Here is a 25,805-nt window from a genome sequence, read left to right on the forward strand (position 1 = left end):
AATGTGTTATGTGACTTTATGTGGTTGTTAATTTTCTGTTTTTTTCTTCCTGTTGTTGATTTTATTTTATGGCCTTTCATTTAAGGGGATGCATAGTAACTGCTCAATAGAGACTGTCACATTCAGATATGAAGATACAATGCAGTATCCATCTCTAGTTTAAAATCAAGGATAGACTCCCAATGAAACTGTTAAATAGATCTTGACAATAGGATGCTGGACTGTCTGCCGTTGTCCATGCTTACACTGTCAGGACACACTTAAATAGTAGAATGATGGACTTATGACAGATTATGAAGAACTATACTATTGCAATGATATAGGGGAAATCAGTGGGGGGGCACTGGTGAGAGTTTAGGGAGAGCGAAGGGAAATTCCAGAGTTCATGGAATTGTACCATAAATAATAAATAAATATAAAAATACATGCACAAAATAATATTCACTAACTGGCATATCAATGAATTGGTCTCTAACACACAGCAATGAGATCTCTTTGTGGGAAGGGAGGGATGAGAGCCACCATCATCACCCGACCTTTGTGACACAGGAAGCTGAAGGTGGCACAGCATTGGGCGTGTCCTGCGTTTGCACTGCCCAGCCGTGCTGCCTCACGGCTCGCAGGACCCCAGGCTGCAGCTGCTCTGTCTGTCGGGTTCCCAGTTCCTGCCATGACAATCTCTATCCGGGGTCCAAGCAGCCAGTAGAGGGATAAGCTTTTCTCGGTGATGTCCGGGTGGGATGCCACATTCCATTGTACCACGTGAGCCGCAGCAGTGTGCAGGGGACCAGCACGTGGCTTCTGCTGACCATCAAGCCGTGGCTGTTGTAGCTGTCGACGTACATGATATGAGGATACTGGCGTTGTAACAATGCGATGTGTGTCACTGCTACAACTCCTCTTTGCTGATGAGAGAGAACGCTGTTAAAAAAATAAAATGAAATTTTTCTCTGAAATCTAAGAGGGCACCCCTGCAACCAAGTGATGAGTTTGTAAGAGCAAGTAGAGTCCAGCAAGGAGCTCAGCTGATGGAGCTGGAGGGACAAAAAGTAGTACCTGGTTCTGTTAGAGCTCAAAAAAATAGAGATTCGCCCTGTCTTGATTTAACATTGCCAAGAAAATAGGGAAATGAAATTTATGTCCCTGCAGGAATCCCTGGCCATTCTTCTGTTTCTGTCCAAAGACTAGCCCTCTGCATGTCCCAAAACCCATGGATTCCTAAGTTCAGAAAGCCTCTAGCCTAACAAAAATAAGGAAGGAGGGCAGACAAGGAGTAGGCATTGGGAATGAACTGGCCCACACACTCATCCAGGAAGCTTACTCTGCATGACACCAAACTTCTTCAATTTGCTTATCAGTATTGATAATAGCAAATATCAGATTGCTGATGACCACAGCTGCCTGCGGTAAAAGATTGATGGATACCATGCAGGCAAAACATTGCATCATGTCAACTTCTCTCTGTCCAATCTCTGCTTATAGCTTGGTCATCAAATACAAAATCTTTCACTATAGAACCGAATGCTTTCACCACGAAGTACTCTGCTGCATTTCCTATTGACTTCTGTTGATTATCTCTTATTCTAAACCTTAGCTTAAGGCCTAAGATGTTTCCAAGGATGATATTACACTTCTAACAAAGGACTGACTTCCTATGTGATCTGAAGGCACCCCAGATCTGGCTCCTGGCCCTCATAACTCCTTGCACTATTCTTCGTTCATGTGGTCTCTGGGTTTTCTTAAATATATACAGTTTTTCTATCCTATCCCCAATTATCCTATGGGAAATTGATCTAGGAACAACTGTGGCTAAACAAAAGGCCTGCCCTATTCACACCAGGTGTTCTTTCTGTCTGAGAAAGTTTTATTACAAGACCCTGTGAGAAAGTATGTGTGTGTGTATGCATGAACACATGCACATGCCAAATCCACCTGCTAATCCAATGGGGTTTGGGGATTTAGCGTTGGGATAAATGGGACATAACTTGGTGAAACTAAGAGACAAACACAACAGGTGCAGAGGAAATGGGGTGGAAAGTTCCTTGAGCATGCGTGGTAAATAATGCTTGCCACGTGTGTCACATGTTCAAAGAAGGCTGTTGACAGATCATCAGAGATATGGTATTTGAGGTTATAATGAACATTAAGGTAACTTGGGCCAATTGGAGTCACTCTGTACAAACTCCAGTCTCCCATCTTGGTTGCCGCTGGTTCTGCCCTGTTTTATCAGGAAGTGTGAGAAACACAGCTCAGCAGATTCTTAACAAAGACAACTATTATGGAATAGTAAGTTACTAAGCACCAGACAGGCAAGTGATTATTATGGGCTGTTACTGTGCTAGACAGCTGTGCAAAGCTTGTTGTTAAACTGGGGGGAGGGGTCCCTTCATTGACCACAGTTTCAAAGTGATCCATGTTTTGCACATGAGCAGCCCAGCCTTAGCATGTAGGAGCCACACAGAGAAATTTGTCACGATGAAAAACAAAGCAATTTTAAGGTGTTCATTGGAATGTTAATCACAAATCCCAGGCAAAGATGAAAAGACATCTAGGAAACGTGGACTTGTGAGAACCAGAAAAAGTCAGGAGAGAATTAGAGAGGTAAAGAAATGGTGCTTTGTACTGGTAACAGCGGAACACATCTTGTGCAGTGAGGCTATTCTTTTTCACTTGGCTCCCCCGTATCTTTTTTTCTTCCCTTTTTCTTGCACCCACTCACTTGAGGAGTACCATATCCCCAGAGTCCATGACAACCTGGTATGTACTCTCCACATTTTTGCCATATTCAAATATACATACACAAATACAGAAAATGTGTGACTTTCAGGTCATTGTTTATTTTACTAAAGTGAGATTTATTGCTTTTCTTGTTTATAGTATTTGGAAGAACTTCCACCAGTTAAGCTATTTAGGTTGGAATAGCTTATTTTTAAAAATTACTTTGATATTCTAAGGAGTAGAAATACCATTATTCAATCAATTTCCTGTTGATAGACATTCCTTGTTTAAAAGGTTTTGTGGTAGTAGAAGTTTTCAAGCATGCACAAGTGCGGACAGACCAGAATAACAGATTCCTATGTCCTTCATTACCTAATTCCTGAGATTATCCATCCATAGCTTAGTCTCCTTCCCCCACCCACCCCATCCACTTCCAGATCCCCTTTGGAATAGTCTGTGATGGGCAATCATTTTATCTATGGACATTTGCCACCAGAAGATAAAGTGGAAAAATTAGTGTAAGAAACCCGGGGTGGATTTGCTTTATTTACGGACATGTCACTTGTCTTCTAAAAATCTAGCAGTAGTTCAGTAAAGCACACGTCCAACTCCACCAATTCCACCTCAGCTTCTGGACATTAGTACTGGAATTGCTCTTCCATGTCTTGTCTTCCTGTTTTTTTTTTTTCCCTCAACATAGCACAAAAGTGTGGCAGTATAAATTCAGTTATCTGTTAGGCAATGATGCTGTATGAAATCATTGAATGCTTGTTGAGGACATTTAGTTTCCCCATCTATAAAATGGATGTGTGAAGATAAAGTGAAACAATAAGTGTAAGAGAACTCGGAAGGCCACGGAGGGCTGGGCCCATCCCAGCGGTTGTTTTTAGTGTGGTTGTGCCTATAAATCAGTGATGAATTTTTTCAGGTGCATTTACTTGGCACATGCTTCTTAGCAAAAGTGCCTTTGCACACATGTGGGATCTTGCTGCCCAGACTCCAACAGGAGGATCTCTGGGTAGCTACTGGGGAGGTTTTTTTTCTGCTCACTCAGAGTGAACTGCACTCTCATCAAGGAGAGACTGGCAACTCTGGCAGCCAGGAGGAACCTATGGCCTGTTGGAATGGGTTTCATTCCAAAGGTTTCTGAAAATTTCCACACACATTCTTTGTCCCAGTGGCTGAGTCACAGCTTCTGAGGTCCAGGAAAGCCCTGTTTCTTCTATGTGATGTTTCTGTGGTACTTTCTGTATGGAAGGCCTTATCTTGAGGTACTAGAGGCAGTATGTGACCAGAAAGATTGGGGGTAACAGTTCAATTGGACACCTCTCTTGTGTTTACTTAGATGTTCTCATTAAATCACTCTTGGAGTCCCAGTCCTCATCTGAACAAATCAAGAATGTTTTTCCTACCTGTACAGAAAATGAGACAGAAGGACAGCAATGATGCATGGTGCCTCCTAAAACCTCAACATGAACAGCAACCTGGGGTTTGTGCAAGGCTTTTTTCATTGATTGTTTTCCCTCCAAAGATTTGAATCTTAATAAGTGCATGTGGATGGTAAGCCTCAAATACTTAAATTAAGTGACTTTGCCATTCACTAATTCTGTTTACTGTTTAGAGGATTACTATAGATGGAGCCAGGATGGCTTCAGATGGAGCAGATCCCTCATGCTCAGACCTCGGCAGCCAGGCTGGCCCTGTGCTCCAGAGCTCCAGTGGATGCACACACCATCCATTCCTCCTAGGACCCACAACAGCTGTTGCTTCTTCTTTTTTCTTTAAAATCAGATACATGTCTTTCTCTCCCAGATTCATTAAGGCATCATTGACAAATAGCAATTCTACGTGTCCAGTGGCAGGCAGCATGATGCTTTGCTGTAGGTATACATTGTGAAAGGAGCAGACGAAGCTGGTTGAATACCCATCATCTCACACACCTAGCAGCTTTCATGGGATGAAAGCATTGCAAATATACTTCCAGCAGTTTTCAAACATGCATATGCTTATTACCAGGCTGTGCACGCCGTCTCTAGAATCTCTTCATCTTGCATGACTCACTTAGAACCCACATCTTCAAAGAGACAAGCTTTTAAAAAGGATTTAATTTTTTTTTATTGAAAAGACAGATTTGCAGAGAGAACAAGAGACAGAGAGAAAGATCTTCCATCCACTGATTCACTCCTCAAACGGCTGCAATGGCCAGAGCTAAGCTGATCTGAAGCCAGGAGCCAGGAGTCTCTTCTGGATCTCCCACACAGGTGCAGGGTCACAAGGACTTGCGCTATCCTCTACTGCTTTCCAGGCCACAGGCTGGATTGGAAGTGGAGTAGTTGGGATGTGAAATGGCACTCAAATGCCAGGGCACTTGTAGTGCAGAGTATTAGCTAATGAAGTCATCGCTTTGAACCTTAGAGAGAAGCTTCTTGACTCCAGTCCATGACAGTCTGTGGCCTCCTTTATAACTCTTGTTGCTGCTGTTTGGTCAACTCCAGGAGATGGAAACCACAGCTGATCCAAACAGCTGCATAATTCCTTAGCGTTGAGGTCCAGAGCTCTAGCGTCTCTGCCCACACTTGCTCTTCCCTGGTTTTACTGCTCTGTGAGACAGACTCACAGAGACAGACTGCTGAAGCTTTCAGGCCAACCTTTCATAGAGCATGTAAAACCCAGCCTCCGTAAGCAACACCAGGCAAAGAACCTACAAGGACAGCCAGGTTCCGATAAGTAAAGGTTCTACATTGATCACACTGAGTTTACAAAAGCAAGAATGTTTTGCTCTGGAGGAAGGAAGCTGGAAGCCCTGCTGCACTGCTCACCTGAGCTCACTCACCACCTGTGAGATGTCGCAACAGCCCTGAACCCCTTCTGGGAAAAGGCACACTGTTTGTCTTTGGAGCTCGCCAGCGTGGCGGTGAGTGCTAAGGCAGTGAGCTCCACACCCTTCCTGCCTTGCTCCCAGCCAACATGCAGGCTCTCGCTGTGGTGTCAGGTCCCAGGCTGCAGAGCCGCCATAGGCTGCTGGACAAGAGAGCAGTATTTCTTTCCATATGGTCAGTGTGGGCTTTTGCCCAGCAGGATAACTTGGTGCATCCTTTGAGGCTTGGCTTCTTCAGTCTTTGCAGCTGAGCCATGTGGTGTGCCAGGGGGAAGTTGCTACCCTGGAGTGTGTGGATGTGCTTGCCCGTCAAGGCCAACGAGACTGCAGCTACGACATTCCCAGTGAAGATGAAGGATGATGAGCACATACACACACAAGGAAGAAAGGAAGAATGAAAAATAAAGACAACATTTCTTTTGGTCGTTCTTCTGAGAATTCAGCGTTGGTTACACATACTGGAAAGTTCTATTTTGTTTTTGCCAATAAGATGGGCTGAATGTGACCCAAACATCTAGATCTCTCTCTCTCCTCTCCAAAATAACTCACATGACATACATGACACATGTGTCCAAATTGATACACTTGACATATGTGATGCGCATTTCCAAAATGATGCATGTGGCACATGTGTCCAAAATGACACACGTGTCCAAAATGACGCACATGAAGCACGTGTCCTATCTTCCATCTTCACTTGAAACTGACTGCTTAGTCATTCAATTTCGTGCAGCTCTCACTTGTGTACGCACATGGCTTAATACCTGAATTCATGATATGTTTAGGCAAGACTGGAAAAGAGATATCCTATGCCAGCAGTGTGTCTCTCAAAGTGGAGAGAATAGTGAGTAATGAGACCAGACGAGAGCAGAGCAGCCAGACGAAAGAGGGGAGACAGTGGTGATAGTGTGAGATCCTGAGCTCATGCATGGGACAAGTGTGGATTAGGCCACAAGTGGTAAATTAGTATATTCTAGAAAGACTTAATGCTGGACTTGAGGAATAACCACATACAATGTGGAGCAATGGTTGAGTCAGGACAGTGAGCGGAGTACACAATTGGCCACCTTGTGGATTGATGGGCATGTGTTTCTTTGAAGATTTTCAGGAAAAAAATTGAGAAAGGGAATCGCCAAAGATTCAACGTTTAAGTTTGTATATTTGCTGTAGTTGGAGGGGGGCATGGAAAGAAAGAAAGAAAAAGAAAAAAAGAAAGAAAGAAAGAAAGAAAGAAAGAAAGAAAGAAAGAAAAGAAAAGAAAAGAAAAGAAAAGAAAAGAAAAGAAAAGAAAAGAAAAGAAAAAGAATGAAATCAAGTTAGCTCCCATCAACTGGTTCACTCTCTAAATGATCACAGTGGCTAAGGTGGTTGGGGGATGAAACTGGGAGCAAGTAACCCAGTTCAAGTCTTCCAGGATTTGAGCCACCACCACGACCCAAGATGCACATGAGCAGGAAGCTGGAATCAGGAGCTGGAGCCAGGAACTGAATCTAGATACTCAAATGGCAAGAACTTAATAAGAAAAATTTTTTGAGTAAATAAAAATAAAAACAAAAATATCAAACCCCATGTGATGTAGCGAAAACAGTATTGAAAGAGCTTCACCACATTCCAAACGTCAGGTTCACCTCTAGGCTAAATGCCTAAGACTTAACTTCCTGTTAATGTTTGGATTATTGCTATGGGGAACAGAAAGAGAGAAGTGATACATAATTCTTGTCTGGGGTTGTTAACACCAGTTCTTCCCTCCCTGTGCTCTTTTTTCCTATACATAGGGCTGTCAGAAATGGGTTTGGAGAAAGTAAGGACACGAGACAGCTGCCTTCTGGGCTCCTGAGTCATGGTTTTGGAAGACAGCATGAGAGTCACAGCTCATCCCCGACGGTGATGAGAAACAAGCCTTGGTGCTATGCTACTTAGAGTGTGTCCTCAGCCTGCTGCACAGGTCCAGAAGTGCTTCCCAAGTCCATACACCGAGTACTCAGGGCAGATTACTTACACACAGGAGTCTTCAAAAAGTCCATGGAAAATACATGCATAAAAAATGCATTTCGCTACGTCGCCTCCTACCTGCTGGCGGCCCTTGGGGGCAACGCGTCGCCCAGCGCCAAGGACATCAGGAAGATCCTGGACAGTGTGGGCATCGAGGCGGACGACGAGAGGCTCAACAAGGTCATCAGTGAGCTCAGTGGCAAGAACATTGAGGATGTGATCGCCCAGGGCATTGGCAAGCTGGCCAGTGTGCCGGCTGGGGGGCTGTGGCCGTGTCTGCTGCCCCAGGATCCGCGGCCCCTGCTGCCGGTGCGGCCCCTGCAGCAACGGAAGAGAAGGAGAAGGAAGAGTCGGAGGAGTCGGACGACGACATGGGGTTCCGCCTGTTTGACCAGATCCTGCGTCCCCCCCCCCCCAATAAAGCCTTTTATGTTAAAAAAAAATGCATTTCATTTTTTTTGCACCAAAATGTACTTTAATTGAATTTTCAAAAAAAAAAAAATTGGAAATGCTCTTAGAGTGCTCTTAGTGTTCACTCCAAAGGTATGTTTCAGGATTAATATGGATAGTTAATAATTTGGTCCTGTTATTTTAGTAATGAGTTGTTCGTTGTTTGATGTCATCTTCTGTTGTTATTTTTACTGGGATGATCTTCATCTTTGCCTTTGGTTTTGGTGGACGCTATTCCTTTCTTTCAAGAGAACATCTTTAAGCATCATTTGCGTGGCGAGTCTAGAGGAGGTGTGTTCTTTGAGCTTTCCTTTATTTTATTTCATTTTCAAAGGCAAGGGAAAGCATTGCTTGGCACGTTATTCTGGGCTGACAATTTTCCCCTTTGAAAGCTGGAATATGTCACTCCATTCTCTTCTGGCCTGTGGAGTTTCTTGTGAGAGGTCAGCTATGAGTCTGATTAGATTTTCTGTAAATGTTAACTGATTTTTCACATACACATTTAAGGATCTTTTCCTTATATTTGACTGAAGAGATCTTGATTATCATGTGTCGTGGGGAAGATCACTTTTGATCAATCCTATTGGGAGTTCTGTGCCCCTTCTGGATGTTGTTTCCCAATTCTTTCTTCATATTGGGGAAGTTTTCATTTATTATTTCATTGAATATATCTTTAAAACCAGCTTCTTTTTTTGTGCCTTCTAGAACTCCCATAATTCTTGTATTTGACCTTTTAACAGTGTCTCTTGATTCTTGACTTTTTTAGCTTGACCCTGCTCCAGTTTCAGCTTTTTGATCATTTGCCCATTGTGCAAAGAAATATCTTTCAATTCTGAGATTCTTCTACCTCACTCATTCTCTTATTAAGGATTTCCACTGAATTTTTAATTTGCTCTATTATGTTCTTAAGTTTTAGCATATCAGCTTTCATTTGACTCACTGTTGTTGTTTCCTATTTAACATATTCATTGAATTCCTTGTTCTCCTGTATATGCTTCTCATTGTTAAGAAGATTTATAACAGGGTTTTTTTTTTTTTTTTAGATTTTTTTTAGTTGCAAAGTAAGATATACAGAGAGAAGGAGGGACAGAGAATCATCTTCTGTCTGATGATTCACTCCCCAAGCAGCCGCAATGGCTGGAGCTAAATCTATCTGAAGCCAGGAGCCTGGAGCCTCTTCTAAGTCTCCCATGCAGGTGCAGGGTCCCAAAGCTTTGGGCTGTCCTCGACTGCTTTCCCAGGCCACAAGCAGGGAGGTGGATGGGAAGTGGGGCTGCCAGGATATGAACTGGTGCCCAAATGGAATCCCAGTAAGGCAAGGCGAGGACTTAAGCTGCTAGGCTACCCGGCCTGGCCCTGTAACAAGTTTTTAAAGTGCTTTATCCCCCATTTTCTCAGTGTTTTCCTCAGTTATCTCTAAGGTTGCCAAAGACTTTTGCTCCTTTGCAGGGAAGCCTTCAGTACTATTCTCTGTGCCTCTGTCTCTTCTTTCGTTCTTGGTCATTGCTATTCTGGTTAGCTGATTCCTCCACTTAGGGTCTTTTTCTAAGCTGTGTTACCCACTCTAGAGGTCGATTTTATTGATTGTGGTTGGTACCCAGTTCTTCATTTGCAATCACTTGCACCACTCCCTCCAGCAAGATTCAGTCCTGGGCTCTTGTGCTAGGCTTCAACCATGGTCTGTATAGCCTCTTGTGATCCGCTGTGATCCTATGTTGTGGCCCTACCATTGCCTGCACAGCTTTTCTCACACTCCCAGCTTGAACTTTGCCTGGGATTAGGGAGACACCAGATTTCTTTTTTTTCTTTTCTTTTCTTTTTAAGATTTTATTATTATTGGAAAGCCGGATATACAGAGAGGAGGAGAGACAGAGAGGAAGATCCTCCATCCGATGTTACACTCCCCAAGTGAGCCACAATGGGCTGGTGCACGCCAATCCGATGCCGGGAACCAGGAACCTCTTCCAGGTCTCCCACGCGGGTGCAGGGTCCCAATGCACTGGGCTGTCCTCAACTGCTTTCCCAGGCCACAAGCAGGGAGCTGGATGGGAAGTGGAGCTGCCGGGATTAGAACCGGCACCCATATGGGATCCCGGGGCGTTTAAGGCGAGGACTTTAGCCGCTAGGCCACGCCGCCGGGCCTGACACCAGATTTCTTAATCACTGGGGGCTGGTCTTGCCAAAACCTGCTGGCCATTAGGTCCAAGGGCCACCTGGATCTATTTTGTTTGGAACCCATAGGATGGCAAGTTGGCACTGTTATCCCTGTGGCACTAACACAGTGTGCTGAGCCAGAACTGAGTTCATTCCTGGCTCAGCACATGGGCAACTCTCTGTTGTCCCTCCAGTCATGCAGCCTTTGCCAGTGCACAAAATGTCACCTGACATGGTGCTGGTTGGGTTCTGGGTCTGCTGGCCATTGGGTCTGGGGGCTACCTGAACCTATTTCGGGTGAAACCTGTAGGATGCCAGATTGGTACTCTTCCCTGTGGGATCGGTGCAATGTGCTAAGCTGGAAGTGAGTTTGCTTCCATCTTAGCACATGTACAGTTCGCTGTTGTCCCTCTGATCCTGCAGCCTTTGCCACAGTATACAAAATGGTACCCAATGTGTCACTGGTGAGGGTATGGGCCATGAAATTCACCCTGTTCTTGCACTGTCACTTCGGAACTGCTGCTCTGTCTCTGCTCATGGGCAGATCAAACAAATCAACAGGACAGGCAGTTCTTTGCCTGGGTTCACCCTCTGATCTCCTGGTGAACTCCCCTTCCCGTTTGGTCACAGGCAGAGCTCCAATCACTGATCGCTGATAGCTGAGCATTACTGGTGTATCTGGTCACTGCAATGTCATTCTGTTGTCTCTGCTGCTTCTCCATGTCCACAGGTCTCCGGGTGCCCCTCTGCCATCAGTCTTTCCTCTCCTATTTCCTGAAATCTGTCCTCTCTGCTTCATCCTAATTATTTTCCATCAGTTTAAACCTGTCCACACATTGCCATCTTATTCTATCTAAAATAAATTGAGTTTCACTGCAAAAAAAAAAAACCCACAAAACCAAAAAAATTCATAATACATTTTTGAAACTCCTATAGATTAAAATGCTAAATTAGGCTAGAGTATAAAGTGTGCATGGAATGGAAGTCAATGTTTAAGAAGAGAAAGCAGCCATGTTAAATATCAGACAGCTGAAGTGTGTGACTTTAGGGAAACAATATTAATCAAAGTGTGTGATATCTATATACCTTACTAGCTAGGACACAGAGATTAGTTACTCCTCACTGGGGAATGGAAGATTTCTCTGCACACCCCTCCTAAAACAGTTCTACACCTCCACTGTTGACATACGCCTTGCTAGAGTTATAAGCCAGTTTAGACTATCCTAAAATCTGTGAAGTTCAGTAGAATTATGCTTCAATGCAATAGTCTGCTAAATACTAAAATGAGGACAGACATAAGACAGCTGAATAGCACCCTATAGCCATTCTAAGGTGTATAGCAGCTGGTTGTATATAAACTAAAATCGAAATGTCAATGAAGTAGTCACAGGATGTGGTTAAGAACTTGCATTTTTTAACATATTTGTCACTCAATACCATGACAATTAACTCCTTAATGTTGTAAATTGTTGTTGATGTTATGTTGGGGCTTTTAATTGATTGGGATGATACTCTGCCAGCTCTGCCTTCAGACCAGAGATGGTCTCCCCAAGAAACCGTTGAATTTATCTGGACAGTTAGATGCTGGACTCTTTGCTTGGTATATGTTTGCAATGAAAGAATCTCAACTGAATTTAATCTGTAACATTGCAACAAGGTGGAGGAATCCACCATGGGGGGAGAGCATGGGGAGGTGTTGGGGGAATCCCAGAGCCTATGAAACTGTGTCACATAATGCAATGTAATTAATAAAAAACAAACAAACAAAAAACAGTGTGTGATATCCACATTTCACCAGATACAATTAGGATCATTAACTATGAGGTTTATTCTTAAAATTAGTATTGGCAATGTGCCATTCATGATATGATTTGTGGCTATTGAATGATGAAGCATTTTATTTATTTTTTTATTATATTTTTGACAATCTTTACATAGTTAATTAGGGTAAAAAGGTTCAAGGACTATAGGAAAGTGGGTAAGACTATTATTTCCATATTGTTTCCTTCATGTTTAAAGGGGGATAATAAGGGAGAAGGTCCACCCAGTTTCCCACCCACCCCAGGTCCCGGATGTAGGGCATGATCCTAGGTTCTTGCTCAAGTGGTTTTGATGGTTCACCAATTATGAATCGCTGCCAATCTTGCCACTCCAAGCACAATGAGGTCTTTGAAGAATCCACTAAATGACATAGTCCATCATAGAGTCTCCGTTTGCCAGTATTTAGCTGCAAACATATAGCTGAGATAGTTGATTGACCTGTTCTGTCTTCTGTCTTGTCTTGGTTAGGGTTCTGAATCCAGCATTTCGATTGGGGAGATCTCCAAAGAAACTTTGTCTGAGGTGTTCTCAGACCAGATTCTTTTTTTTTTTTTTTTAAAGATTTATTCATTTTATTACAGCCAGTTATACACAGAGGAGGAGAGACAGAGAGGAAGATCTTCCGTCCGATGATTCACTCCCCAAGTGAGCCACAATGGGCCGATGCGCGCAGATCCAAAGCTGGGAACCTGGAACCTCTTCCGGGTCTCCCACGCGGGTGCAGTGTCCCAATGTATTGGGCTCTCCTCAACTGCTTTCCCAGGCCACATGCAGGGAGCTAGATGGGAAGTGGAGCTGCCGGGATTAGAACCGGCACCCATATGGGATCCCAGGGGTTTCAAGGCGAGGACTTTAGCCACTAGGCCACACCGCCGGGCCCTCAGACCAGATTCTTATATGTACTTGCAAGTACAGTGCCTGGCACAGTCCATCACCCCATCAGCTAGTGGTTGCAATCTCTGGGTTAGTTCTGTTTTCAGCCCTGACTTCGACTGGAACCAATGGGTGTTGCAGTCCAGCCTGATTCTGCCCAGCACATACTCAGCCCTCCCATAAACCATTGGGAGCTGCAGCCTAGTTGGAATGACCCACAATAACTCCCACCAGATGCGCCCCCTACCCTGGTTTGCCAGTATGTGTAGTAGTAGTCCAGTCTGTCCCACACCCCACTCGGCTCTTGTACTTGTCAATGGGTATTAAAGCTTAGCTCAATCTAACCAGCTCCACAATGCAGCCCACACAGATGCTGTTGGGTGTCTGTCTAGTAACCCCAGCCCCTGTCCTAGTTTTTGTGCCCTCCCATGGGAGTGGTAACCCAAGAGGGAGGAGCCCACTATTTCCCTCCCAGGCCTCTCCTACTCCCGGATTATGCACTCTCCAGGTAGTTCTGTGGTTTGACTTGACAGAATTAGACCCCAGTGCCAGCTTCTGCCAGCTGATGCTGTGGCTAAGCCCAAACAACCCTCACTAATTTTGCTTGCACCAGTAGGAATAATCAGCCCAGCCTGGCTTTTCCCTGATCTAGTCCACATGAGGCCCACAGATGTTGTAGCCCTGCTTAGTCTGGTCTGCCCCTATCCCAGCTCATGCTCACCAGTGGGAGTAGCTATCCAGCAAGGGAACCCCCCCTGCCAGTTCTGTCCCCTCCATTCCTAGTTCTCACCATGCTGATTGGGCACTGTGGGCACATCCAGTATAGGCAACCTCACCTTGGCATTCCATAATGTGCACTGGTTTTTGTTGCGACCAAACCTGGCTTGACCCAAACTGTTCTGGTGCTTGGATTTGCCAGTGGATGATGTGAACTGATTCAGCCTAGTCTGCTTCCGACCCATGCCAAATGTATGTCAGTGGGTAACTTTCCATGGCCTGTTCTGGGCTGTTTCCTATCATGTTTCTTGCGCTTACCTGCTGGGTCTGTGTCCTGCCAGAAGAGTTGCCCAGGCTCCTCCATCAGAACCCCTCCCAACGCCAGATTTTGTGCATACCAGGGGGTCCATGAGCCAGCCCTACTCAGTTCACCTCCTGTCCTAGCAGGAACAGTGGCTTTTCCTGACTGGCCTTCAACCCAAGCTGGTCCTTGCTGTTGGATGTTTCAGCCCAGCCACAGCTCGTTCACACCCACATATGGCTCACACATGGCTCAGTAGGGGTTGAGACCTTGCCTAGTCCATCCCACATCTACCCTGGTCCTCCAGGACACCAGAGGGTGTTGGAGCCTGGCCCGGCTCGGTGCATCCAATCCCAGTCCACACTTGTGCCAAGGGAGACTACAGCTGTTTCCTGATCAGAATCCAGCCCCAATTCCAGGCCATGTGCCCCTTGGTGGGAACCTCAACCCAGCTAGGGTTGTCGCCTTAGTTCCCCAACCGGGCCTGTTCCCAGCCATAGATCATGTGCATGCCAGTGGTTGCTCTGACTCAGCTTGGCTCAGCCCCTCACCTGTCCTGACCTCTGCCTTAGACACTGTGGCTTAGCATTCCTGGCTCACGCAGACCAGTAGGTGCAAGAGCCTAACTCGGCATGACCTGTGCTCCATCCTGATCTCTAGTTTCGGTTGTGGGTTAAGGTTTGCTCAGTCCTGCCCAGTCCACCCTGTTCCATTACCAATTGACACATTATCCAGCTGTTGGAGCTACTTTGCCCAGCTTGTCCGACCCCCAGGTCTGGACCACATGTTCACCAGTGGGAGCCATGACTCGCCAGGGGAGCTTCCCCAGTTCCTCCACTTAATCCACTCCCAGACCCAGTTCTCATACATGCTATTGGCTTTTAGGCCAGGTTTTGGCAAAGTCTGGCCTTCCATTTGGCCTTGTATGAGCTGGTGAATGCTGCAGCCTCGCCCACCCCACACCCTATTCAGGATGCACATTTGGGTGCTGCTGCCTTGACCAGTCCAGAATGTTGTCCATTCCTTTACCCGTGATTGATGGCAGGCTCCTTGGTCACACCTAGCTTAGTCCATTACCACCCCAACTCTTGAGCTAACTAGTGGAGCTAGAATTTCCACAGGGTTTGGCCCACACATCCCCCACAGAATCTATCCTCATATATGGTTCTCGAGTGCTAGTTAATGTAATGGCCCTGCTTACTGTGACCCTTCTCCTGATCCATCATCATGTCAGGTAGCAGGATATGATTCTGCTGGACAAGCCCTGAGCTTTTTCATAGACTGGTGTTTGGTGGTCAGCACTGTTCAGTGATTACAAGCTCTTCAAAGAAAGAGTTACTGTTGGGCCTGGTGGCGTGGCCTAGTGGCTAAGGTCCTCGCCTTGAATTTGCCAGGATCCCATATGGGCGCCGGTTCTAATCCCAGCAGCTCCACTTCCTCTCTTTCTTCCTCTGTATATCTGACTTTGTAATAAAAATAAAATTAACTTTAAAAAAAAAAAAAGAGTTACTGTCATTGGGAATCTTTACAATTGATTCACGTCTCAGAAGCACAGTGGGTTCAACCTGGAGCTACCTAAGCAGCGACTCAGAGAACCAAAACCCCAGAGGTCCCGGCGGGGCAGCCAGCTGGTGGAGCCTGGTGCCAAATGGCATACTGGCTGCCCAGGGACAGCTCACCACATGCATGTGGTGGCTGGCATCTGGGATCCAGGCATGAGATGCCCTGTCCTGAGACCCACCAGCAGCCGGGAGGCTGCTGGAAATTTAAACCCCAGGCCCTAGGTCGTGCCCCTCCTCAATCCCATTCACTGCCCAATGAGGGCGGTGGGTGGGCCCCGAACCTGTCCAGTCACAGAGACCTCCCCGCTTGGTGTACTCACCCCGAAGGGAGCAGCCTCTGGAGCCCAGGCAGGCCCGGGGACAGCTTACCACGTGCACGTGGTGGCTGGCGTGATGGAGCATTTTAGTTGTCTACTAAATAAGTGTGCTTTCAAGATGCTTATACTTGACAGTGAGAGAAAGAGAAAAGCCACTCATCTGGGGCCAAGTCTAGAGCTTCTTGTCAATCTCAACTTTCCCCTTACCTTTTCCCTCCCACTGTCCCAGGTAGGGATGAGGCTGAGAGACAGGAGAGGATGCAGATGAGTTTTTACCTCAGACTGCTGCTGGGAAGCAACATCCTCATGCATCCCTGATTGCAATGGAACCGAAGCCTTGGATCTGGGGGCCACCTGAACCTATTGGGTGAAACTGTAGGATGCCAGGTTGGTACTCTTCCCTGTGGGATCAGTGCAACGTGCTAGCAGGGATGACTGCAGTAACTATGCCTCCCATCATGCCCTATATCAGAGCAGTCCAGATTTGAGGAAAAAAAAAGTGTGGGCATGTCCTCTGCTGGGATGTGGCACCACATCACTGCCATCCACACACGGCTGGCCATACATGCAGTTATAGACAGGAACATGCTAGCCTTTAGTGTGAAGGCTTGATGGACAACCATGTATAATGGAGAAAGTGAAAAATGGGTCCAGGGTGCACTTTTCTTCATCTGTCTCCCTCCTCATCTTGGTCCCCAACTCCCAGACTTTCTGCCCACATTGGGGAACTTCCAGTTTTCGTTACTGAAGAGCTTGGAGAAGCTTTTACTCACTCAGGGCTCAGGACTTCGGAGTGGTCTGCCGTGACTTCTGGCTTCAGCCTTCTGGGTGTCCACAATTTAAAAACCCCACTGAGATCTAGCACATTCAAGTCTTTGTTAGGGCGCCAAAGCCCTCCAGGCAACTTTGCCAGCTGTTGGCGCCTTGGCAACGCCTTGGTTTGAACACAGTTTTAATAGCAACTAATTCCCTCGGCCATGGCACTGCTGCACATGGCTTTTCCCGTTTCAACAGTCAACAGGCAAGTTTCAACAGTCATGTACCCTGATGAAAATATTTCCCCAAGCAATAGCACTGTACAGAAATGGCGAAGGCATGTCATGGGGACAGCTGGGAGGCAGGCAGCAAGCAGAAGTTTGGATGGCTTGTCTGGCATCTGGAGTGATTGCTTCTTTCAGTCCTTCACAGTGTCTGAAAGAAAAAGATTGTTGCAGCTGTGGGCAGATTTTTGTGACATCAAGAAGGAGTCTGTTTTCAGGACCTTTGCCTACCATCAAGCAGAGGTTACTGGAGGATTTACTCCTTAGTTCCAACCCTAGTTTTGGAACGAAGCTAAGTCACCATCCGGAGACACTACCTGGGTACACATGGTCCTGGAGCAGCAAGTTCATCCTTTGCTTTTGAAATGACTTTGCCCCATCAGTACAGATCTCTCACCCCATCACCTGCTGCATTGGGCACACTCGTGGGTACCAGAGCTGGGATGCTTAATCTCTATGATGTCAGCCTCTAAAATAGATGGCATTACTCAAACATCTCTCATTTACCCTATAGCCTTTCACAAACTTACAAATTAATTGAAACCTGTGTTGACTCTGGTGTGGGTTTAGCTTACGCTGCACTTAACAATACAAAGGCAGGAAAAACAGTGGAGGGAGTGCCACTCACAGAAGCCATCTTTTGTTGCAATCATTTCCCATGACATTTATAGCTTCTGGAAAAGTTGCTTGGTGGCAGGTGCTTTAATCAGATCAATGTGAATTCTCATCACAGGGCTACAAGCAGATACAGACCTCCATTTGTGTCTGGGGGAGTGGTTCCAGGAAGTCTGAGGAGAGCAAAGCTGTGGAAGTTCATATCTCATATAAAATGACACATTTACATACAACCTACATACATCCTCCAGTACACTTTGAACAATCTTTAGATGATTAGTAACACCTAAAACAATGTGAATATGTAAATACTTGTGATACTATTTGGGGAGACTGACAAGAAAGAAACCAGTGCATGTTTAGTGCAGATACAATCTCTTCCTGAATATTCTCAATCTACTAATAGTTGAATCCATGCATGTGGAACCCTCCAGTTTAAGAATGCTGTACTTCTCAATCTATTTCTCTAAATTAAAAAGCTACAACTCGAAGAAGTTAATGAATGGTCCCCAAGTGATGGCTTGCATGGGTCAGAACCTAGCCTGTCTGATATTGGAGTTGGAGTCCTCTCTGGTACATTTGCTGGTAACCATGCTGTGTCTGAACTTGGGTAATACATCTGCAGTCCTAACCATGTCCTAGTGGTTTTTTTTTCTTCACACTTCAGCAGTATCAGCTCTGTGTTTTCCCAACAACAAAGCTCTATTTGCTCCAGAATCCATGGGCAGCTAGAGGATTTACCTACAACTTTTTCTAGTTGCCCTTTTCTGGAATTTCTCCAGCTTTGTTTTCATTAAATTTTGCTGGCCATGCCTGCAGGGGCTAATCCAAGGACCAAGGCCCTTTTGTGTCATACCAGTACAGGAACCATTACTTACTTGATTTTTAATAGCCAACATTGACCACAAGATTATAAAATTTCTAGAGCTGCAAAACAGCTTAGAAATGACCCAACACCTTGAGACTCAAATTTAAGTTTGCATCAGACTCACCCTGAGGGCTTGTACATTAGGAATCAATTGCTGGGGAGCCCACTACCCAAAATTGGGAAGTGTAAAGTGATTACCAGCTAATTGTTCTGTGAGTCAGGAATCCAGAAGAGGCTTAGCAGTGCTTCTGACTCAGGGTCTCAGAGAGCCTGTAATCAAAGTGATCTCGGTCATCTGAAGGTTTGACTGGGACTCCACGAGCCACTACCAAAAGGACTGACTCAGGTGGCGAGGTGAGGCCTGCTTCTCTCCCTGGGAGGCTCCTTGTAAAGTTGCCTAAACGTTGTAAGACTTGGCAACTGGCTATTCCAAAATCAGTCATCTAAGAGAGAGATCCAGAGAAATACTAATCCACAGTGTATTCTGTAACCTAATCTCAGATGAGAGAGCCACAACTTCTGATATATTTTAGTCATCAGACAGACCAATCCTGAAACAAGACTACACATGAGTGTGAATTCCAAGAAGGGGAAGAAAGTCACTGGGGACCATTCTGGAGCTAGGCTATCACAACTTGTCAAAACACAGATTTCTGGGCCCTGTCCAGGCTTTCTCTATTTGAAGAGGTTTAGGGTGGGACCCAAGAGTTTTCTAACAAGTTCCCAGGTACTTGTAGTCTAAATCATCCAGGACATATACTTTGACAGCCACTAAGGTAGCCCATGTTTTGATTTCATAGATGGTGAAATTGAGTCCTACCAAGATGGAGAGTGTATAGCAAGGAGGCAAAATTGCTGAATATCTGCTGTGTTTCAGGTACCAAGTGAGAGTCTTTACATTAGTTTGTTTAAAATGACAAACTTTGTGTTCTCCCATCTTATGGACAAGGAAACTGAAGGAGGTAAGTAGCTTATTCAAGTTCACATAGATGAGAGGTCATCAAAAAGCTGATGAGAAAAAAAAATATATATATATATTACATGAATTTTTTAAACAGTTGAACTAAAATAAATTTGTCTTTAAATATAATTTTTCACAAGCATTTTGAAGCCCCCTTATGCAGTAATTATTAGGTACTGGACTGGAACCTAAATCTCCTGCTTTTTTGAGTCAAAATTGAATCATTTTGTGCAAATTAATAGCTTCAATTTGTTATTCTAATTTAAATGGAACTGCTCTCTTTGAAATGCATTAGCTGTATTATTATGCTCCCATCACATAATATTAGGTAATCACCCTGTAAATTGTACCCATTGAATTTCCGTCTTATAAACTAAGCATCATCGTTAGTTCCATTTGCAGACTTAGAGATTCAACATTCATGGTCCCTTCTAGGTTTTGTGGAGCTACTTAAGATGTTTTGATCTGGCAGGGAATCTTGGTAGACTCTGATAGTTAGACTAGTTATCCAGAGGTAATTACCCAGAGGTGGAATCCTGAACGTGCTTCAGTGCTCAACTTGCATGCTGAAGTCACAGTCCCACCAAAAGATTGGTCAGGTCTCCTACAAACCCTCTGATTTTGATTCATTGCTTGTATGATAAGGAAAATAATAGCTACTTTCTTACCCACTCCATAGGCTTATTGTGTCAAATAATTTATGTAAAGTCTTTTGCAAACTGCTAAGTGCTTTGCACATGGAAGTGACCACTGTGATGACTGCATTTTCTACCTGCTTATTTCTACTTTTTGGTTCTTATCTCTTATTTTTAAGGATATTAGACCATTTAGACTTTTATTGAGATAATTGATTTTTCTCAGGATCAGCTTCAAAGTGAAAACTTTAAAAAAATCAAAAAGAGGGGTTAAGCGAACTGTTCGTATATGAGGGCCCCTCACGCAGGGGCTTACCCTACTTACTCCTCATTGTAAGTACATAAGGGTAAAACAGAATTTCCGTTTTGGTTGTAGAAATTGAAGAAAAAATGCTTAAAGTCCTTGCCCCAACCAGGAGAACCAGGATTTGACTCTGTGTTAAAATTTTAAAAAATTAAGCAGTTAAAATTACTCAGCACAGGGCCTGGCTGTAAGTAGACAGTCAACAGGGAAGCTTATCTGTTGCATAGGTGCATCTATTAATAATGACACTGATGCCCTGCTCCCATATTGGTTGGGCCCATTGGCATCAGATGCAGGCTAGGTAGCATGTGTCTAAAGCCCAGAAATGTCTTGGGTTTCAAATTTTTGAAATTTCCTTATGTGTAAGAACATATGTTGGGAATGAGACTCAAGTCTAAATATGAAATTCATGTGTTCTTTTGCATACATGTTACACACAAAGCTTGAAGACATTTTCATACAGTATTTTTAGTCATTTTGGACATGAAAAGAAAGTTAAATGGTGTGCAATTTTTCCACTTCTGGTATCAAGTTGATGCTCAGGAAGTTTTTGATTTGGGGGTATTTTGCATTCTGCTTTTTAGCAGGAAGACTTTCCGCAGTGCCGAGTCAGATTTCTAGGATGTTTGTTATTGCTGACTTTTCCCTTATTATGGATGATAACGGGAGCAGGACTTCCTGATGATGACTATTTTGTAATTTTAAAACATTCAGAAATTCTGTGGTCACTAGGAGGCAGCATGGGTTAACTAAGAACCAAATGGCTTTGGGGCCAAGATGATCAGACTTGCAGATTAAAAAATAATGCCTAAGTGGCATTATAAATAACACCTTTATGTATATAAAATGTTTTGAGCCAGATGAATAAAAGGAATCTTGACACAATCAAAAGACTTTGAACACCTAGTTGAAGATCATCCCCTAAGATGTGTAGCTGGAATAGTTCAGTTGGGAGAGCGTTAGACTGAAGATCATCCCCTAAGAAGATATTGATCTAGTGACATGTTACAAGTTTCCTTGGCTCTGTCTTCTGAAGTTTAATTAACATCTTTTTCAAAGGTTGATGATATGCACAAAAATTCAGAGATGCTATAAAGCCAAGAGAACTAGACCATGCTATACAAGAAACTAGACCAGCACTTTGTACATTTCCTAAAACATAATTCAACAAATGTCTGGTGATCTCTGATGAATTACTTAGAACTAATGACTGTAAATGGCAATATCCCTCTTTCGAATAACTAAAAATCAACAGTAAAATTTAAAATAAAATTCAGGTTCATTGTGAAAACTTGTAAGAGCTGAGTTATTCGGCACTGTTGGGTCTTCAAAGATGAGCTGATCTGCAAACAAGGGAAAGAAGCTAGAGAAAGATGGATGAAGATGATGATGAAATAGCATCTGACCTCCAGGAGGAGAAAACCAACCATGTATATCACAAGGTCCAAAGCAGGTGACATGTGCAGACTCCTCTGTTCTTCTCCAGGGGATACAACTCAAGATCTGCTGAAATCGTATCAGAGCCATTGTGCTTAGACCAGGAGCCATATAATGGTACAAGGCAAGAACCTATCCAAGCTGGACTTGTTAATAAAATATATTTCGAACTTCATGTTAGTGGGCAAGGACTTCTAGTAGTCTGTGTGCTCCAGGAAGGGTTGGATACAGAGGCAGCAAAATATCTGTTAGGACTGCAGTACATCTGGTATACCTGTACTTTTAACCTGTTGTCTTTTTATTTTAAAAGGTTTATTTATTTATTTGAAAAGCAGAATGATAGAGAGATTTGGAGAAACTGGAAAAATTGATTGTGGCAGGGGAGAAAGAAAGAGACTGATTTCCTCTGTCTTACCCTCCAAGAGGCTGCAACAGCAAAGCCTGGACCAGGCTGAAGCTAGGAGTCAGGACCTGCATCGTGATTTCCCACATGGATGATGACGCCTAAGCACTTGGGCCTTCTGCTACCTTCTCAGGTGCATTAGTAAGAAGATGGATTAAAAGTGGTGCCCCGGGAACTGAACAGGCACTCTGATAGTGTTGTAAATGGTGGCTTTGCCTGCAGCAGCAAGACACCAGTCCCTTCATATATTGTCTTTGATTTTCACATCAACTCCGTAAAGAAAGTTTTATGGAGCTCAGTTTTCAAATTGGAAGAATGAAATACCTTAACGTCATTGGTTAGGGCAGGATTTGTGTACATCAAACAGTTGCTAACTGAACAATACCATCTGTGGTCTGTGCCAGGGGAGTGGTGCAAATCATAATTGCTACAGGGGTGTAAACAGAAAAGGCAGAGGTGCCAAACCAGCTGTGTGATAATTGAAAAACATCAATCATCCTTGTGTGCTGCCCCCATGCCAGCTTATTTGGAAACAGAGCATCACTTCACTCAACGCATTTTTCTAGATGTAGGAATAGCTTCCAGAAACTTTCTTGATTACTTACAGAATACTACTGGCTTAGGGCACAGAAGAAGGCAAACTTTTTGAGCTCTTTTGTCCGTGTGAATATATTTAATCTTCACATGACAGTGAAAAAGGGATTTGCCTTCAAGCAGAAGAAATGGGAACACTGAAGATGAGAGAATTTGAACTCTGTGTAAACCTCTACCATTCCCTTCTGGAAGCCCTGGTGAATCCCTCAACCTCCTGTAAGTGGAGCCCCCTTGGACCCTGAGGTGCAAAATAACCGCCTTGCATAGTCCACCAGAGTTTTAAAGTCATACATACCTGAAGAATTCAACTTGTGCTTGCTGAACTGAATAGGGATATCTCCATACACCCATTAAATAAACTCCCCATAAAACAAATCAATTTGATCATGTGCTGGATTTCTAGTTCTTCCAATATATAAGGAACCTAACATTTATGGAATTTATTGTTGTTAGTATGGAAACTTTGAATACGTGCTTTCATTTAATTCCCCCGGGTTTTTACAGAGTATGAAATTGATGTTCATCGAGGTGGAGTGCGTGCCTCTGAACTTGTGCCTTCTCTTACACCATGGGGCCTGCTGTGTGTTGTAGATGCAGTCAAGCGACGGCAGCTGCAGGCACCTTCAGGTCTTGATCTTCGTGTGACAGTTAGTGCCATTTCTGGAAACTCAGGCTGGAGTCTGTTTCTGTAGTCCTGCTACTACTTCTGTGAATGCCATACCCTTGCAGGTAGGTGTCAGAAGAGTAACTTGCCTTTTTTTTTTTTAAGATTTATTTATTTTTATTACAAAGTCAGATATACAGAGAGGAGGAGAGACAGAGAGGAAGATCTTCCATCCGATAATTCACTCCCCAAGTGAGCGCAATGGCCGGTGCTGTGCCGATCTGGAGCCAGGAGCCAGGAGCCAGGAACTTCCCCCAGGTCTCCCAATCAGGTGCAGGATCCCAAGGCATTGGGCTGTCCTCGACTGCTTTCCCAAGCCACAAGCAGGGAGCTGGATGGGAGGTGGAGCTGCCGGGATTAGAACCAGTGCTCACATGGGATCCCGGCGCCCCCGCCTCTTTTTGTAAGTGAACACAGGCTGTACCCAGGGGCGATCACAGCTAAAGTTCCGGGAGGCAAGATGGGTTTATTTTCCTGCTCTGTGTATGTGTGACAGTTTGATGATGCCCATGTAGGAATCCGACTTCTCATATTGAGTAAGACTGTACTCAATGCTTGTTTTCTTCCTATTTTTTTGGGAAGATCATGGCCGTTTCTCAGTCACATGGAGGAAGAGTAGGTATAATCCCCTCCCCACTGCTGTTACTGCAACCATGTGAAAGTCCCCAGGAGTCCGTTAAACTGATATATATTTTAGAGAACTGCCCTACCTCCTCTATCTGGGGCTCAAAGGAAGGCGTATATCTTCTATTTATTTCCTTGAAATGGTTCTTAGATGATAATTTTCTTTAGTATAATCACAGTTCAACCAGGCATTTTTCTTTTGTGGGGAAGTAACTTTGAATAACAGAGAAATATTAATCATTTGATGTGGTTTGCTTGATTAAAGGAATTGTACATGGTTATTTGAAAAATTCAAGGAAGACTCATTCTTGACTTAGTATCAGATAGAACTTGTCTATTTATAATTCATCTCACAGAGCAATTGGCTTTTCATGACAAGTTCAAACACAGAGAGTACAATAAGAAAAATGAGAACAATCATATGATTAAGCATCAATTAGCAAAGTATCTCAAGGAGTGGCTTTGTCCAATCATTATGGTAAGAGCTTTTCTTACTAATTTCTATGTGATATTATCTTGGTGGCATCAGGAAAGACCTACACACCCCCAAATAGCTTTGATTCCTTCAGGTCAGTACGAAGGTTAATCTTTGCCAACGTGACTGGGCCACTGGGCACCCCAATGTTTCGTCAAGTTTTAGTGTGAATGTTTCTAGAGAGTGTTTTTGGATGACAGAAGGCTGAGTGAAGCAGTTTGCATTTTCTGAAGTGAATGGGGCTTATCCAATTACTTAAGAACTTGAAAAATGCCAATGGGCTGACCCTTTGCATGTGGGAAAGAATTCTTCATGCCTGGATGCATCCCAACTACAACACTGGCATTTTCCCCAGAATTTCAATGGAAATATCAGTTCTTTCTAGTTCTTAAAGAGACCAATCTTTGGACTGAAACATCATCCATGCTCCAAGATCCCTTGTAATTGTGTGATTTAATTCTTTATAGTAAATTTTTCTCTCTGTATATATAACATGTATATAAAAATAATACAATATATACATGTGTGTGCACATTCTTTTGAAGAACTTTGCATGATGTAGAAGGAACAGAAAACCATCTTCATGTCCCAGAGGGAAGCCCTGCTTTTACTCCTGTCTGCTTTTTGAGGAGTAAGCATATGCAAGAAGAGGAGACAGCTACCCAACCCTAAAGGTAGATAAGCTACTTTAGGAGGTGTTTGGCATCATTATAAGCAGCTTCATTGATCACAGAACATGAGTAAAATTTTCAGGAAAACCTTCTTCTTCTACCATCTCCCCACCCAAACCCACTAATCTTTGCACCTGTCCTTGGCTGGGTAATGTCCATCTACCCCCAGGGTGTGGTATGACCTCTTCAGGAAGTCTTCCTTCACCTGGAAAGTTGGGGTGGGTACCTGTGTCACACAGCATTGCCGGATAGGAATCCCTTAGATTCCATTACTCCCTGTCATCTATCTGCGTCCCCCACTTGGGAGGTGCTTTGACTTGCTGCACCTGCACCTCGGACTCCTTTCCAGAGGAACTGGCCAATGCCAGTCCTGAGCACAGCAGGCTCAGGGTATCTAGTTCCCTCGGTACTTTGGAGGAAACGAATTGAGTTTTGTTCACTGCTGTATCCCAGGTGATGTCAGGGGATTCAGTTGTAGCTTGTGGATGCACGAATGAGCCATAAACTCCAATGATCAGAACTAATCGTAATAGCAGGGTGAATCCTGGCACCTCTAGAGAAGCATAGATACATAACAGAAACTAAAATGTATGCTTCTTTGAGAGAATGTAGAGGACTAGGGCACCCCAGAAACTAGGCCAGGGCCCAGAAGTACTCCTTCTTTCTTGTGTCCTGTACCACCACACACTTGGCCTTAGCTGTCAATCCCGTCTCCTAACAGGTCTTACTTT

The 25,805-nt window shown here is 44.2% G+C and overlaps 1 protein-coding gene and 1 pseudogene across 1 annotated transcript; one reads left to right on the top strand and one right to left on the bottom strand.

Moving 5' to 3' along the window:
• Positions 1 to 471: 471 nt before the first annotated feature.
• LOC101519954 (NADH dehydrogenase [ubiquinone] 1 alpha subcomplex assembly factor 3) lies at positions 472 to 872 on the bottom strand. The gene is given in 4 exon segments (XM_036492579.2): positions 472 to 569; positions 572 to 650; positions 652 to 770; positions 773 to 872. Coding segments are annotated over 4 exon segments (369 nt in total). The 5' UTR covers positions 846 to 872.
• A 6,746-nt stretch (positions 873 to 7,618) lies between these two features.
• Positions 7,619 to 23,332, top strand: LOC101520204 (large ribosomal subunit protein P2-like; annotated as a pseudogene).
• The last annotated feature ends 2,473 nt before the right edge of the window (positions 23,333 to 25,805 follow it).

Source organism: Ochotona princeps, chromosome 4 (assembly GCF_030435755.1).
Source record: "Ochotona princeps isolate mOchPri1 chromosome 4, mOchPri1.hap1, whole genome shotgun sequence".
Classification (NCBI taxonomy): Eukaryota; Metazoa; Chordata; class Mammalia; order Lagomorpha; family Ochotonidae; genus Ochotona; species Ochotona princeps.